The sequence below is a fragment of the Panulirus ornatus genome, chromosome 43, assembly GCF_036320965.1.
Source record: "Panulirus ornatus isolate Po-2019 chromosome 43, ASM3632096v1, whole genome shotgun sequence".
Taxonomy (NCBI): domain Eukaryota; kingdom Metazoa; phylum Arthropoda; class Malacostraca; order Decapoda; family Palinuridae; genus Panulirus; species Panulirus ornatus.
In genome coordinates this window covers 28746487-28764491 of record NC_092266.1, presented here as the reverse complement: position 1 = coordinate 28764491, position 18005 = coordinate 28746487, and the positions used below count along the sequence as shown (strand labels likewise).

The following is an 18005-nucleotide window of genomic DNA, read 5'->3' as shown; positions in this document are numbered from 1 at the left end:
AATGAAGATCCAGCAACCCATGTGATCAGAAACGAGAGACGGCATGTCGCGAGGGGCGGCGGTAGTGGTGATTGCCGAGGGAACTGGAAGTCAGGAAATGGAAAATGTCACTATTGTGGTCAGGGGGGGCTACGAAGAGCAAATGGCTTCAGAGATCCATGTGAGTTTAAAGTGAATTCGAAGCTTATCATCAGAGGGACGTGGTCAGGTACAAGGGGAATCGGAGTCAGCCGACCTGATGGATCAGGGTCAGTAAAAATATAACGTACTTATATTTGCCATAACGGCAGATAACGTAGGCGTAAAAAAGGGTCTGAAAGGGATCATGCTGCACAGGTAAGTACTTCGGGGAGGGCGGGGCGGTGTGTGTGGCGGGAAGGTAGTGCCAGCTGCGCGCACCTCCTGCTGCTAGTTATGAAGCAGATGATCAACGGTGCTGGGACTGGGGAAGACCAGTAGTCGGGAAACACACACGCCTACTGATCTGTTGCTGAAGGTGTTTCGAAAAAAAAGGGAAAAGCGTAGGAATGAGAGGTATTTTTACGGAAGCCAAGGAGAGATGAGTGAAAAAATACAAGGCAGATGAAGGGGCAAGTGTGATGATAATGACGGAAGATGAAATGGAGAAGGTGACAGGTGAGGAAATAAAGATGGTGATGCAGACGTGAACAGATGTAAGGATGGTGATGGAAGAAGTGGAGAAAAAACGGAAGGAGTGATAGATGAGTGACTACGAGCAGTGACACGGAGAGATGCAGTGATACATACAATGACCATAGAGTGTTTACGAATAGGAATGAATGAAGTAGTGGGGATGATGAGTGGCGAATGAGGTAGTACGGATTGTGAGAGGTGAATGAAGTAGTATGGATGGTGAGTGATGAATGAGGCAATAAGGATGGGGGAGGAGTTGGAGACGTAGAGTGGGAAGCAGACAGAGAAATGTTGGAAATGTGGCTAGCAGGAAGGATAGTAACGTGCAGGGAGGTGTTGACACTGAGGTGTGGATGATGCGGTGTGGAGGGAAGTAGGGAGGGCCAGAGGTCAGCACAATGATGACAGGACGGGTGAGGGCGACCAGCTGCAGCCACTACGGGCACCTGGTAACGGCAGTCGTAGGTGGGCTATGTGCTACCAATGGCGGTGAGGTATTTCAAATACGTTGCTGAATACTCGCAGGTGGAGACTAAACAGTGGGAGCAGATGTAGTGGAGACGAGAGGGTACTGGAGGTCGAGACTACACAGCGGCAGTAGTTGCAGTGGGGACCAGAGGGTATTGTAGGTAGAGACTACCCAGTGGCAGCAGTTGTAGTGGGGACTAGAGGGAACTGGAGGCGGAGACTTCACAATAGCAGCAGTTGTAGTGGGAACGGGAGATTCGTGGAGGTGAGGACTACACAGTGGCAGCAAGTGGGGTACCAGTGGCACACATGGTAGTAAGGTGAGTTGGCACGGAGGACAACGGCAGCAGCAGTGAGAGAGGCAGGCAGCGAGCAAGGGGGACGCGGGACGGAGGTGTGGTGGAGGCATTAACGGTGTGTTGTGTGGTGATGGTAGTCATGGTAGTGGTGTTGTTGCCTCACACTGGTGAAGGTCGTCTGGCCTCGTGCCGCCTTCCAGACGGGGGGCGCGAACCTTCCTCCGCCGGCTCCTCCCCGCGCCAGAAGAAGACCTGCAGCACCATCCAGCTGCTGGGAAACACACATCTGGGTGAGTCCCTCATCACGCACGCACGCACGCAGCCATGCATTCACACACACACACACACACACACACACACACACACACACACACACACACACACACACACACACACACACACATACATTAGTCATATACATATATATATATATATATATATATATATATATATATATATATATATATATATATATATGCACATATCATGGGCTTCCGTGATGTAGTGGTTAGCGTTGCTGACTACGAATCACGCACGGGCTCGCCTGGGATTGAATCCTGGGTTTGGGCGTTCGGTCCGCAGTCAACCCACCTGTTCATCCTCCCCTCAGGGCTGGTCGATAATTGGGCACTTAGCTCCGGCGTATATGAGACAGCCATGATTAGGGCATTCATTTGCCCATGCCGTTTCACTTACGATAAAGGAAAATCAATACACCCAAACGCACAACCTCACACATACATACACACATACGGTCCTCCGTGGTGTATTTGGTTAGCATTAGTAACCATGAGTTAGCACGGGCCCATTGGAGGTCGGGCCCACATGGGTTTGAATCTTTGGGCGCGGCAGTTGGCCCACAGCCAATCCCAGGTGTTCATCCTCCCCTCCGATTTGGTCGATAAATGGGTACATAGGAGGAGGAAAGACAGGGGTAACACGAGTATATAATACTCTCCCCTCCCCAAAGTAATTACACACACACACAAACACACACACACACACACACACATACACACACACACACACACACACACACAACATACGCACATATAGCGCTCTAAGGAATCTTGAATACTGTTTGTTAGTATAACAAGTTACATTTGTCATCCCCATGTTATCTTTAATGGATGATGCTTACCTCTAATGTTTATAACACCCTATCATTCACTGCTTCTTGTACATAGTGGACAGCCAAACCATATTCACTGGTTCATGTTAAAAGTTTCAGTCCTGAGAGGGGTTGCAGACGTGTAAGTGATGCCTTGATTAAGGTGGTAACCCCCCTTGAGCACGACGGTACGACCCTTGAGCACGACGGTTCGACCCTTGAGCACGACGGTACAGCCTTTGAGCAAGACACTACAGCCTTTGGGTATGATGATGTCGTCTTTGAGATGACCCGCAAGGGTCAGGAGAGATATGCTGGCCAACGTACCATCGTTGTGGTCAAGGGTCGTACCGTCGTGCCCAAGGGTTGCACCGTCGTGCTCAAGGGTCGTACCGTCGTGCCCAAGGGTTGTACCGTCGTGCTCAAGGGTTGTACCGTCGTGCTCAAGGGTTGTACCGTCGTGCTCAAGGTGGCAACAGTGAGTGTGGTAACTTGCGTCCAGTAATGTAGTCTTTTGATAAATAATGTCATGATTCTGTTCTCATAGGCTCACATCCAGATCCCTGTGCTAATGGTCCTCTTAGAGCACTATGAGTATTATCAGTCAACTCAGGCCTCTTTTTCTTAGATGCTGCTTCCATATTATTGTAGAAATAATGCCATTTCGGGTCCGTTCAAAGTAAATATTTTTATGGTAATATATAATGGGGTCGTATCCACTCCCAAGGACAACGCTGCACCAGTTCATGAAGGTCACACTTGTGTTGGGGAGTTGCGGTGCCGAGATGTCCCTCCTGCAGGCTATTCCTTGGGAGGGATATGGCCCTACGAAGACACTAGGTTAAGGTGTGATAACTCCTGAACGGTACATCAGAGGGCAAAGGATGTGAAGGTGTTGAATCCATTTGGTAAGTTGCTGAGAGTACTGAAAGAGTGGGTCTGATCCTTTTCATCTCACAAGTCTAAAAAAAAAACCTTCATTATATCATAAATAAAACTTTCTATAATTTCTACTTTCATGATTTCTTTCTGAAGCCGAACACCTTAGCACAAGATCGACACCACCGTGCACTAAATCTTCCGTCTACCTTCCGGTGGATCAATAGTTAAGCGTCAGTGGCTCTATATTACTACACTAACATTGATAACTACTTATCACATCCTTAACGCAGTCCCCCCCTTCACTGGGAACCACTCACCTTCTTCCCTTCCTTCTCGCTACATGCCTTACTCTTCCAATGAAAATCATCACTTCAGTAATCCTCAATTTACTCACTAAATTCATAGCGATTTACACGAGACTTTTTTCTCAATCCAAACATGCACTATCTCGAGATCCATAAATGCTACATACAATCTCTCTTCCTCCAAGTATTTTTTTCACAAAACGTTCACTATTCTTTTGCCTAATAGCATTTCCCCATCTAGTTCCTTCACCATTATCTCCATTTGTCCTCCTGTTCACCTCGCATTACTTCACCTCCTTCCAAAACATTTTCTAATTCTCTCAATTTCATAGAAGCTCTTTCACCCAATCTCTCTTTCACCCTGTTTATTCAGCTCTCGTGCCTTGCTTTTTACCTCCTGCCACTTGTACATCTGTGCACTGTAAACATCTGAACCACTGTGCATCATCATGATGTGAACATACACGTTATGCACACCCGTAACTTGTAGACAGACCCACATCAGGTGCATTATAAATAAGCAAACCATGTGCAGTTGCCACTTGGTGAGGTTACAGCGTGTAGTACCACCTTGTTAGATATGTTCCACAACATGTGAAGACTAACGTGCGCTAATATACTATGAGAACATAAACCAGGGGTACCCCTACTTTATGAACACACACCAAGTAACTTCACCATGACCTGTACCCCATGGATACTCCTACCTGGCAAGTACACACACCATATGCACTCATACATCGTGTGTACACCATGTGCAGTCTTTCCTTGTGCACAACACGTCCATGTCTACCTTGTGGGCACACACCTCGTGCGCCTCTCCTCTCCCTATCTTTTATTAATCACGTCCACTCATATCTTATCGACACGTCATGTGAACGACTTCCTCGTAAACCCACTACACGAACCCTTCTGTATACATACACCATGTATACATACACCAGGTATATACCTCACGTGCAAACACAGAACCTGCAGACCACATACATGCGCACTACTTACCTTAAGAACACACAGTTTGCGCTGCTACCTCTACTGTCTCCTTAATACATACAATGTGGACTCCTGCTTGGTATATACATACCATATGTATTCTCACCACTGAACTCATACCTCTCATGCGTAATTCTGACAAATGCATGTATCCAGTGCGTGCCGTCCAATGCAGAAATCATACCTACTCCTGTCCTATGAACATGCACTGAGTGCACCCCACCATACGCACCTACGCAGCCCTTTAATTTGCTCTCGGGCGGCAAGCTTTAACTTCCACCAATATTCTGTCAACAGGATGACTAACATCCTTGCTACACACTTCCAGTTCACTAAACAACGGAATCGTTTGAGGTAAAGGTCTTTTTCCAAAGGGATTTCATATAATGCCTCATCATTTCACCTTACGTGATTTTTACTTGGAATCATCATCTGCTCATGTACTTCACCAAGACTACAACCGTTAACACTGTGTACGCACGGCCCAAGACGAGGTGCCTGTTGGACTGGCGAGGGTGCACGTACAGTGGTTCTGTACATAAGCAAGGGGTACAGAAACAGCTGTTGGAAATGAAGTAAAAGACCGTTGATTACACCTGGTGAGGTGTATGTTCGAGGGTGTAATACTGCCGACAGCGATGTAAGGTATGGATGCAAACAAATGGAAGTGGGTGGATGTGCAGGAAATGAAGTACCTGAGGACGACATGTGGCGTGAGGCGGGTTGATTGTGTGAAAAATGATGTTGTCAGAGGGAAGGAGCGGCAGTGGGCAGAGTCTGATTGAGACGGGCCGACCAGGAACAGACTGACAAAGGGGATCTACGTGGCGGAAGGAGGGAGCGACGAGGAGAGGCAAACCGAAGAGGAGATACAAGGGTGGAGTAAAGGACGCCTCAATATTCAGGACGGCGAAAGTCATCCGCTGGACAGAAGGTGGTATATGGGGGGCAACGTACCGTCATTATGCTAAATCATGGCACATGAAGAAGGTGAACGATGGATGAATCTGTGAGGATTCGCTGTCGATGGTAGAGTCTGGTCTGAATACGTTGTACGCGGCAGCTTGAGCCAGGGTGTGACTGAAGCAGTTATTCGTCTGTTCCTGAATACGTCTCGAAGGCAGGAAGGCAACTGGCTTATAATTAGCTGAAAATTAGCCTAAAATCATTATCATTTTAGCATTGCGATGATGATTATCATTTTTCTATTGCTTTTATCATTATCACTACTGAGAAACATTACTGGTCCCTAAATGATTCGTCTAAACTTTATCTTCCGTTTGCTGAATTATTTATCATAAGTGCCAGCTTCTCTAGTGCTTTGTTTTCTGATGGTGCACGAGTTCATTCTGATTGTTATTCCTTTCATACACAAAAGAACATCCTTCTATAAGTCATCTTACGTTACCTCACTTTACTAAATACTGTAATCATTTAGTTCCATCTGACAAGTACTCACTCATCCATCTCTCCACCTATCAAGTATCCATCCACTCATCCATATCTTTCCCAAGCAAGTACTCACTCATCCATTTCTCCAACTAACAAGAATTCACTCATCCTTCTCCCCATCTTATAAGCATCTATTCACCCTTCTTTGCATTTCTTAAAACTACTGTATGTGTCACAATACAGTTACTTCTCCATCTTCCCTTATCTTAAACCTTTCTATGTATCCTACACGAAACACCTACCCAGCTCTATACTCGACCTCGAGTCTCTATAAACACCTCGACCATCTGTAAGCTTCCTCAGGTTGCTATTGTGCCACACAATCAGCATTCTCCCATCTTTCACTCTATCTTCGAATCTCTGTCATGAAAATTCTCCATGTGTCGGGTGAGATATTTGTGTCACTTCAAGAAAACATACTTAAACCTGTTGAATTACCTGTGTCACAGAACGCACTTGACCATCTTCACACTGATCAGATTTGCCAGTGTGCCATGGGCTAAACATTCACCCAGATTCATACGCACCAACATGAGCACACACATCAGTAGTACGATACACACAGGCATGGGCATACACACACACACACACACACACACACACACACCGTAGCTATGTATGCAACCTAACCTTGGAGAGGTATGTTCAAGAGCTGGTGAGGAGACCGGCCCACTGGTACACACTCCTTCCTTCATTACCTATATCTTCCACACCTGCTTCATCAACACGGGTATATTCCACATCTCTGTTTTAATGAATAATGTAGACTTGCTTCACTACCACTCACTTTAACATGTATAACCCAGTCACCCAGAAGTTATACATGATGCAGTGCCTGATGATATTACTCCTGTGTCTCTTCGTTTGTCTGTCTGCTGGGCAAGTGTTGTTATCTACCGTGCTACATAACGAAGGCAGGAGTACAGAAATGTGGCTCCCACACCAGACCAGTCCAGATCATTATATAAAGCGTTCCGATGCAGGTCCTCACCACAGCCTCGTGTCAGGTACTGTCCACACCTCTGCCAACCTTCCACTCCATTCGTGAGGTCCGCCATGCGCCTGGGAGAGACGTGAGTTCTTCCTGCGTGTCGTCACCTTTCTCCTTCCTGCTGCCTCTCTGGGCCATCACACAAGCAGGGATAGTGGGGAGTCCATACCTTGGACCCACCTCGGACCACTCGCTGAAGTGGTCAGACTTTATGAACTGCGTCATGATCGACCCCTCACCATGCGCTGTTGACTGAATGACTCGACGCTGGCCTTTCTCAAGCACCACGACTCCCTGTGTCATGGCACATGACAAACCTCTGCCTGCATCTCACGAGTAACATGAACGAATATACCCCGCATGACATCACCTACCGTGTGTGTCCCCCAGAGACTATAAACCAGATGTAAGTGTGATAAGACACGCACTTGTATCAAGCGTAAATTGCACTGCGACTCTCAAACATCGTGTGACTTTGCAATTGATTGTGGAGTGAGACACTCTCGTGTAGCAGTGAATCATTCCAATATCCAACCAGGCATTAATACAACCAGGGTATCAATACAACCAGTGCATTAATACAACCAGGACATCAATACAACCAGGACATCAATACAACCAGGACATCAATACAACCAGGACATCAATACAACCAGGACATCAATACAACCAGGGCATCAATACAACCAAGACATCAATACAACCAGGGCACCAATACAACCAGAACATCAATACCCACTTATGTCAAAATCACTGACTTTACTTGAGTTATAAAAGTGACCTTTATCAGGCGTCAGATGACCAGTTATCAGACGTCCCTGACTGACCTTGCTTTGGGCCATCATCATTATCGCCGTCACCAGAGAGGACTCACACCATTGGTCTTGCTTGACCACCCCTAGTGTCTGCCTTGAGAACCTCCCATCACTAACATCACCACAGAACCCTACCATCATGTTCAGATTAATCCCATTTTCTTCTGACTGAAGGTAATCCCACCCCATTCACACAAGTTCCTAACCTCTTCCAAACATAATTCAAGACAGACTTTCCTTACTGTGACTAGAAGTCCCGAGTAATCTATAAGCTAGGACTGCTCAAGTCATGATGACTCAAGCACTTCAAGCATGTCATGGTTGCATGATATGAGTCAGCTGCCATGAAGGTGCCATACCAGTATGACAAAAGGCATCAAGTATGGCAGGACTTAGTTAATCATGCTCGTCCTTCACGGGATCTGTCGAGACTGACATCTGTCCAACATGTTATGACTGATGCTTACCCAAAACACATCGAGGCTGAAGATATGGTAACTGACCTTTATCATGTCTCACGAAAGATTTTCACAATGACCCTATGTCACGCACGTCTCACGAACTGTCTTCACTGACCTTCATCGCGCATGTCTCACGAAAGTTCTTCAAGTGTTTCGTGAGTGATCCGCATCAGACATGTGATGACTGAACTTTTCCAGTCATGTGGTAATGACTGACTTTTATCAGGTACGACAGAATGACATTCTTCGGTAATTATGTACACCCTAAGCACGACGGTACGACCCATGAACAACACGACGGAACGATCTTTGAAGAAAGGCCATACGACCCTTGACCACGACTTTAGTATGACCTTTGAGGGTTCGATCGAAACCATGCGTCGTACCCAAGGGTCGTACCGCCGTGCTCAAGGGTCGTACCGTCGTGCTCAAGGGTCGTACCGTCGTGCTCAAGGGTCGTACCGTCACGTTCAAAGGGTCGTCGCGTCATCAAGGTGGCAGAGATTACTATCATGACCCGCTTTATGACTAAAGTTTTTGGTCATGACAGGAGGTTACCACATGGCAGGGATGACCTTTCCTTAAACGTCTTGAAAGTGACCTGAAGACAGCACTACGAGTCAAGACCCGAACCGCACGTAACCAGTGTTCAGTTAAAGTGACCTGACCCCCTAACCTTTCTCTGCCATGTGTTGCACGCGTGACGTCCAGGAACGTGACGCGCACGTGAGGAGATCCTGGACGCTTAACCCTAAGTCATGCTAATGATCTTACGCCGATACTATCACGTTAGCAGCGAACATTACCAAGTCCAACAAGATGCCGACGCAAGATGAGTGTGTGTGTGTGTGTGTGTGTGTGTGTGTGTGTGTGTGTATGTGTGTGTGTCTGTGTGTGTGTGGGGGGTATGTAACTCCTATCATGTCATTAATTTTCATTAAGTCACGGCAGTGACAAGTGCGCTCCGGCCCGCTCTGTTATGACACTCATGAACTGTGCATGACGGGTGGCCGTTCGCACCGCCACAAATCTCTTGTAGGACCTAGATTTACGGCGGCGCCTTGCGTGTCGTAAGACACTCATCAGGCGTGTCATGCACCGGGCTGAGTGGGTGTCATGACACTTTGAGCCCTTGGGTGTGTCACAGGAAAACCTTCGACGCAAGTAAGTACACCGACCATCCGGTAGTACAGTACAGCCTTCAACATCACACTAACGGACCTTCACATATCTTGGTTTAAGACCAGTGATAATGTAGAGTTACCATGTCTGACCTGAAATGGCATCATCAGCATTGTGCTAGGAGTTTCCACTCTTTTTAACTACAGTACGATCTCATTTTGCCCCCCTTCCTCCTCTCGCCCTTCCCAGTAGTATTTCATTCACCATGTCAGTGCTGCTCCAACACTGCTGCTATACTGGCTATACATATATATATATATATATATTGCGTTTATCCCTCAAATTACCTTTTTTTATCTTTTTGTTCTCATTTAACCTCTGTAGCGTCCTTCCTGTTCCTTTCGTCCCGTAGCAGCCCTCCCCTCCAGCAGCCGCACAAGTAGTTTACTCATCACATGTAGTCCCCAGCACAGTCTTAGCCTACCTGGCCAGCAGTTTTACTCACCCTCAGTAGACTAGCACTTGCTCCCTTGCCCTTGTCAAATACCCTTCAAAAGAATTTTTATTTTCATTTTTGTTAAGATATTACCTGCACTGGTACCCAGCAGGCGCCCCTCCCCCGCCCTCCCCTAATTAGCCTCGCCCCGAGTGGGGGCGGGGCACTAACCCTCCTCTGCTGTACCACCGAGCAGGGGACTTGTTCGACATGCTGCTGCCTATGCTGAGCATCTACCAGGAATACGTCAGGAACCACCACTACAGCCTGCAGGTGCTGGCCGAGTGCAAGCAAAACCCCCATTTTGGGGCCTTCCTCAATCGTTTGGAAAACAAGCCTAGCCTTCAAGGCCGCACGCTGGAGACCTTCCTCACCTACCCCATGCATCAGGTGAGCTCCTCAACACTCCTGCAGCCTATCGACTTTAGCTAGCATCTATTACTCATTCCTATGGCCTCTATGAGTAATTCTGGTCGATGACCCGTAAGACAGGTGGTGCCTTCCCAAATATTTTCTGCTGCATCATTCCGTTACACCTCTCGACTGAGGATGTAAATGTCTTGAGAAAGTTTCTGCTCGTCACTGTAATCCATCACCATGTCAAACGAACTCATCCTCTGGTTCCGCCATATTCAGAACTGTTCTTGTAACGACTTACTCGTTTCCTCCTCATCCTGCTAATTACTAGATGCTCCATCATCAGTTGAGACACCAATATATATTCTCAAAATAATTTTTCTTTACAGATCTTCAATCCAACAGTACTGTTCCTTTATCTGTCTCTTCTTTGGAGGTATGTTTCACCCGGTTTCTTCCAAGTTTTTGTTCAGCCTTCCATATTCTTTAAGAGATTCGCTCAGCCTTGCACTCAAAATATGCTCTCTATACTTCTCCACTTTTCAGATCTCGCCTCTCATGACACCCTTCATATTCCGCGCCTTCTGTTACCTCCCCCTGTGAATCGCAAACACACAGGCCACGGCGGAGCCACCATCGCACAAAGGTTACACCGGCTTCCGTCCGTGTATGGCACGTAGTACCTCAACATACAGTACCACTTGTATTCACATGATCCTAAGCTACTGTATGCCCCACCCTCGGCAATATACCGTGCCGAGTGTTCACTTTCCTATAGATTCATGGTAATCACACTCTGTACGCAAATCAGTTCTCTCATTTCCTGTTTCATCACATTATTCTCATTAGGTATAGTGCTGTTTTTCACTATGATAAATTCACATTCTCGTTGGAAGACAGTGATTCATTATTGTTCAGAGATAAGACATAAGAACTGCTGAAGTGATTCATGGGTAGCATCTAGCGACAAGGGTAGAAGTACTGACCAAGTGAAGTAAATGTGGTGTGTGTGTGTGTGTTCTTTGCAGATCCCTCGGTACATCATCACCCTGCATGAGCTGCTGGCCCACACACCCCACAACCACGTGGAGAGGAAGAGCCTGGACCACGCCAGGATGCAACTGGAGGACCTATCTCGACAGATGCACGACGAGGTACCTATGCCAACCTTCTCAACCTTTCGTATGTCTAGTTCATCGTTATTTTGCAAGTAGTGTCCAAGTGCGTATTACTAGCCTGCATACCACAAAGTAAGGGTTCTTATTAAGCAAGCAGTCATGGAGTGGCGTGCCGCTAGATGGCAACTTATGTATGTTTAGTTTAGGGCTCTTAAAAAGATTCTTCAAAGAGAAGGATGAACAAGTAGCCATGTTGACTCTTGCAGAAGTCTTTCTCCGTCTGATGACACGTAATATACAGGGTAACTGGTAATGTACGTATGATTTTTAACAGGTGAGCGAGACGGAGAACATCCGGAAGAACCTGGCCATCGAACGGATGATCGTGGAGGGTTGCGACATACTGCTGGACGTCAACCAGATGTTTGTACGTCAGGGTAAGAAGCCGGCAGCTGCAGCCGCTCTCAGTTCCTGCTTCCCAAAGGAGGCTGTGCCGTCCTTCCCCCGCAGGTCCATTGATTTCCCTCGCAAGACAACAGACCTCTTCACTAGCGAGGACGGAGAGGAAGCGGGAGCCACGCCACGCTCACAGCGCTCCCACTCGACCGTCTCCTACATGACCCGCGAGCAACAGATCGCAGCCTTCGGCAACCGACGCCGTCTCTCCTCGCTCAGACAAAGTTCTTTAGGCAGCAGCATCCCAGCTGCGGTGGCAGGTTCAGCTGGTGCTTCCATGGTGCGTCACACGCTCAGTCTGGGCGCCTCACCACTCTCCCCACCACAACACGACACTGGCCGTCGGGCCTCCGATATTCCTAGAGTTCGAAAGAAGAGCGTTCGTATATCTGACGAGTCTTTTGATGAGTGCGAAGAACTAGCCGCCTCAGGCAGCAGCGCTCAGTTAGGGCCCTCAGTATTTACCCCGTCAGGCACACCGAACTCCTCCCCGGAGGAGGCAGACACGGCGGCTAGAGCTGCCGGCCTGACGCCGGTTGAAGAACGCTCCTCTCTAGATTCTGGGGAAGACCCGCGTCAAGCTGTCACCTCCTGAGAACGGATGGACTGGCTCCTGAGCCAACTCAGTGCCACCGTGAATTACTTGAAGCCTTGCTGTCCTCGTTAATGGCATCTGCTGCCACTCCTACTGTCCACCTTCTACGGTGTTGACTATGTTGACTATACCTTGCACTGGCAGCCAGATTCTTTACAGCTTGTCCACAAAGAAACTGATGGCTATCTATTTACCTTGACTCTCGTATGGGTTTCGTTTTTGAACTTACCTCTGGGTAGAAGGTGATGGTATGCAATATGGTGTCCACTGCTGCGCATAGCATAAAATGCTAGATGTGCATGGCACAAATTCTATTGCAAATACCGATTACGGTAACTGTTGACAGTACACAGCACTGCAGGTCCTACAAGCATACAACATCGTAGCTGCAGCATACCTAAAATTACAATGCATCACGCACATATTATGAAAAACTCATTCTATGTGAACCGCTGACAGCACTTGTTTACAAGTGTGGGTCATACTGCTGCTGTATGGAGCAGCCTAACTACACGGAGCCTAGCATGCCAAACTCATGATGTAAGATCACAATCTCTATGGCCTGGTAACATACCAGTTAGGTCACTTGTGGTGCAACTGTGTACCTAGTAGCGGGCGTACAATGTGAATCGGTCCTTGGTTTATTTCATAAATCCATTCCTCGTGGTTTTTAGATGTATCTGATCTAAGGAGCAATACTCAGTACTTCAAGTAGGGAACATTAAACCTCCCTGACTGCTGGGGATAATGCATGCGAAAAAAAATCTTTCAGGTAGTAAAGTCTAATCTTGGGATATTACATGTGCCCTGTCCTGTAGTAGTACATGTGCACATTGCTGTATGCAGTAAGTGCACACAATGCTGAGGGTAACACACACGAGCGTGCAGCATTAGAGGAAGCACCTGCATCTATTTCAGGGCCAACCGCTTATGTCTCACTGCGGGACTGTATGTTATACTTCTGAAGCTCTTGGTATGTGCTGGGTGGAGCTCCCCGTCAGTTTCCGTGACACCATCACCGTGCGCGCTTTAAACTATCAACATGAGATACATCCAGGTAATCCGGGACCTAAGTACATTCAAAATTATATAAGTTCCCCGGTCGCTCGCTGGGAAGATCGCACGTTGTAACCCCCCCGCCGCCGCGATGTTGTTACTGCAGCTACCCAGCTTCAGAAGTGTTACATCTGCCCATTTATGGTGGTTGGTACATGAATCACGTCTTGCAGGCTGCCGTGTGTGTCAGGGCCTCGCCCTAGAGCAGGAAAGACGACTGGCTGGCCTACATCCTGGCCACCACTCCTGCTACATGACAGGAGCAGCATCACTGGCCAATATCACTGACCCGACTATGGCCAGGAACTACTGGCCCACGCGTGGTCAGCACTACTAGCCTAGGCGTGGCCAGGATTACTAGCCCAGGTGTTGGTAGGATTACTAGCCCAGGTGTTGGTAGGATTACTGACCCAAGCACAGCGAGCACCACTGGTGCAGGCTTGGCCCGAATCAGTGATCAAAGCGTGGCCAGGAGTACCACCTGATCATAGCACGGCTAACATTACTGTCGCAGGTGTGGCCATTTTAGTGGCCCAGGCGTGGCCAGGATCGCTGGCCAAGGTCTAGACATGAGCCAGGATGCTCACCTTGGGACCGGCCAAAAGGCCTTGGATCTCCAGTAAGCCAGTGGGTGTCGGGCAGGAGAGAAGGGATGGTCCCGTACACGAGCAGTTCTTGTGACCAACTACCTAAAGTTGCATAGTTTTATCACACTCGTGAATATCTTTGTTTTACTTTTTTGGAAGAATCTTAAAAAATATTCTTTCTTTTAATTCATAGTTGATATACTAGAGCTATAGAGCATTTCATGAACACTTTGTTGTAAATAAACGGGTCTTTGCTTCAAATGCCTCCTGACTTATGTCACCGAGTACAGAGGTTGTCTTCGAGGGTTGAAGAGAGTCTCATGGTAACTTCAATAGGCCAGTTTGCCAAACCAGGGGAAGTATTTGATTCCCAGCCATCCTTGTTGTGTCCGGTAGCGCCACCAGCTGCCACACACCATCAGCCACCGAATCGCCAAAAGCCAGCCTAAAGTCGTAAACTCATATTCCAGTTCAGATGACACTCTCCAAACCCGGTACAGTACAGACAGTTCTTACCTCATCACACATCCAAATATTCCTGCACTGCTTCTTATATGTCCACGCGTGGTCATGGAAATATCATACAGAGGTGCGATGCAGGAGAGATCACATGTTGATGGTGGTGGTATAATGCTGGACATCCCAGATGGTGGTGGTGATGGTGGTGATGGTGGTGGTGCTGTTGTGCCGCGCATTCCAGATGACGGTGGTGTTGGTGCGTCACCAGAGATGGTGGTTGAAGTTTTCTTAGTGGTTGTGGTGGTGCATTGTTGGAGGGGACATATGGTGGTAAATATGTACCAGATGAGATGGTGGTTAGACAGGTGGTGGCTGTTCAGTGTTGGAAGGCGTCAGGTGATGTCCACGAGGGGGAGATGATGATGGCGGTGATGGAGAAGATAATTGGTCATGATGTAGTGTTGATCAGGCCAGCTGGTGTTTAGTCAAGTGTCAGAGAGACCCAGCTGGTAGTCGTAGATGATGCTGGACGAATGAAGCACGAGAGCAGGACAGAGGCTGACCTGTCGAAGAACCATGAACGCTACTAATATCTGTGGGAGTCAGGTGAGGCGAGAGACTAACGCGCTGGTGACTGTACAGTCCTGGACTCTCCCGCTCCACCAGTCTTTGCTGCTGGCTGGGATCGGAAAACTCGGTGCCATACTGGGGTTCATAGATACCTATTACCCTTTTCAAGCTGTGACTGTTAACTATTTCATTGTCAATTTAAAAAAAATCAAATAACTTTTGTACTCAGCTCTGTGTTAATGCAAATACTCATCAGTAATACTGCGGCTGCTAAGTTTTCGGCGCCGTATGTGACGTATACAATCAAATGCTCTTTGTGCTGGTAATAGACATGTTATCTATGTTGTAAGGTCATGTATACACCTGCTTAAACAGGTACTTAATTTGTAAAACTGTCAATGGTGCCGGACGCTTTCTTTTTTTTGAAGAAAGGACAAATGTTCACTTCGAGATAATTTGCTTCTCTAACAATTCTGAGGTCTTATGAACATCTGGAGCCAAACGCTTCCAAGAACACAACAGTTGAGTGAAGCTGACGAGAGCCGGTGAATGTTAAAAATAAAGTGTTATCTTCGTTTTAGATACAAAACACGTACAACAGATCTGGTCAATAGTAATAGCGATTGTCGTAACTGCAAATCAGCCCGATGATACCCCTACATAAATAACATAGGTTCTCTCTCCTATAACACCATTGTGACTAGGCTTCGTCCATCCCTAGCGAGAGACATCCAACGTTCTCTGTCCTCTTGGCATATTCTCAACTTCAAAACATAAAGAGCCCAATTTTCTCATCATAACTGTGATGACCTGGTTATATATATATATATATATATATATATATATATATATATATATATATATATATATATATATATATATATATATATATTCTTTGGTATCACCAGACTCCGTCTGCATACTCATACGCCGCGAGTAAGAATTTACCTTCGGCGGAGTTGCTTAATCGTCAGTGGATGAAAAGGAGTACGTTCTCGTCGAAGAACTCGCTCAAAAGGGTTCCATCCTCTCCCTCCTTTTAACTAGGGCGCAGCCTTAACGTTATAGAAACCCCATAAGAGGGATCCTGAGGTTCTACAATTGATTTTTAGTATAAATTGAGATACGATTCTGTGTTTAAGGCCCGGTCTAAATGTTTCAAAACCTTTTTTGTTTTTTCACAAATGATTCATCATCACCTGCATAAAACACAATCAAAACCAGACTAAAGCATCATATACTGTCCAAATCACCAGCGTTCACCTAGCATTCAGACTACCATGGACATAAACAAAGGAAACTGAGGACGCAGACATGTGTCTTTTGTTTTGGAAAAGTGTCACTAACGTACCACAGTAGACTCCTGTGCACAGACACCTTCATTATTGTTGAGAAGAACGAAGTGAACATATTTGTAAGGCGTCTCGGGCAATAAGTTCACCAACCACCTCCTGGTTACGGTCATGTCTAATACCAGTTTACGGCACACCTGTCGATGATCCTATTGATGGTTTTAACTTATGTTAATTACCTGAGTAAGCTTTGTCTACCTGCCACGCGCGCGCGTCGACCTCACGGCGAAGGCGCTGGTTAGGTCGGCGACGCGTGGTCTCGACCTAGTATCTCAAGAACTCTGTCTTTCCCAAGTGCTGGCAATACTCGTGTCTTTATGTACAATCACCTCATGAGACTTACCCCTCACCTATACTGCCTTTGAAACTTTTTGTACAAGTGGGAGCCAGGAGTCCATATTTTGTAAAATTATTGGAATTCTGCATGATAACCTCAACTTTGTCTGCACTCTTCACATCTGTATTGCAATAACTGTGTTACAAAACAATCATTTTCCTGTTGGACGAGAGAGTGAATGGCTTTACATGAACAGTTTTTGTATATACGATGAATTTACATGTTAAACTTGAATATCATTTCTTCTCTCTCTCTCTCTCTCTCTCTCTCTCTCTCTCTCTCTCTCTCTCTCTCTCTCTCTCTCTCTCTAATACTCTTCTGTTGCATCGTTTGTGTTAAAATGACAGTAAGGAAGGCGAGGTATTAATAATACAATAAGTACAGGACTAGGTGTGTGTGTGTGTGTGTGTGTGTGTGTGTGTGTGTGTGTGTGTGTGTGTGTGTGTGTGTGTGTGTGTGTCTGAGAGAGAGAGAGAGAGAGAGAGAGAGAGAGAGAGAGAGAGAGAGAGAGAGAGAGAGAGAGAGAGAGAGAGAGAGAGAGGATGGTTATGCTGATGGTGACACTCACTGGGCTACTGTCGTAGTCTTCAAATCACAAAGTGGCGAAGATTTCGGCCATCATATCCTTGGGTATGATGGCCCTCGCCTTTCATCTGAACCTTAAGGATCAGGTCAAATGCTAGGCCATAATACTTCACATTCGTACTTCCGTGCTCAAGGGTCGTACCACTGAGCTCATGGGTCATACTGTCGTACTCAAGGACCAAAGCATCGAGTTCTAAAGGTCGTACTGTCATACTCAAGGATCGAAGCATCGAGCTCATGAGGTCGTGCTGTCGCACTGAAAGATCAGAGCATCGAGCTCAAGGGATCGGACCGTCGTACTCAATGGTCGAACCATCGAGCTCAAGGGTCGTACATATGTGCTCAACAGTTCAAAGTTACAGTGGTGTCCGGCAGACCTTTAAATGCTGGGTTTGGCCAAAATAGAACGCGAGTTACTATATTGTATAAGTCATTAGGATGTGTGGCATGGTGATGCTGGCGTATGGGGTAGGAGTGCATGTCA

The 18005-nt window shown here is 46.8% G+C and overlaps 2 protein-coding genes across 4 annotated transcripts in view; one reads left to right on the top strand and one right to left on the bottom strand.

Moving 5' to 3' along the window:
- Positions 1–18005, bottom strand: part of LOC139762465 (coiled-coil domain-containing protein 130 homolog) — a 143352-nt gene that overhangs the window by 71360 nt on the left and 53987 nt on the right. The window lies entirely within an intron of this gene.
- Positions 1–18005, top strand: part of LOC139762463 (ras-specific guanine nucleotide-releasing factor 1-like) — a 112264-nt gene that overhangs the window by 55022 nt on the left and 39237 nt on the right. The window contains exons 7-10 of the mRNA XM_071687371.1: positions 1622–1711; positions 10246–10439; positions 11435–11560; positions 11859–11961. Coding sequence (XP_071543472.1) covers positions 1622–1711; positions 10246–10439; positions 11435–11560; positions 11859–11961 — 513 coding nt within the window. The remainder of the gene's footprint in view (positions 1–1621; positions 1712–10245; positions 10440–11434; positions 11561–11858; positions 11962–18005) is intronic.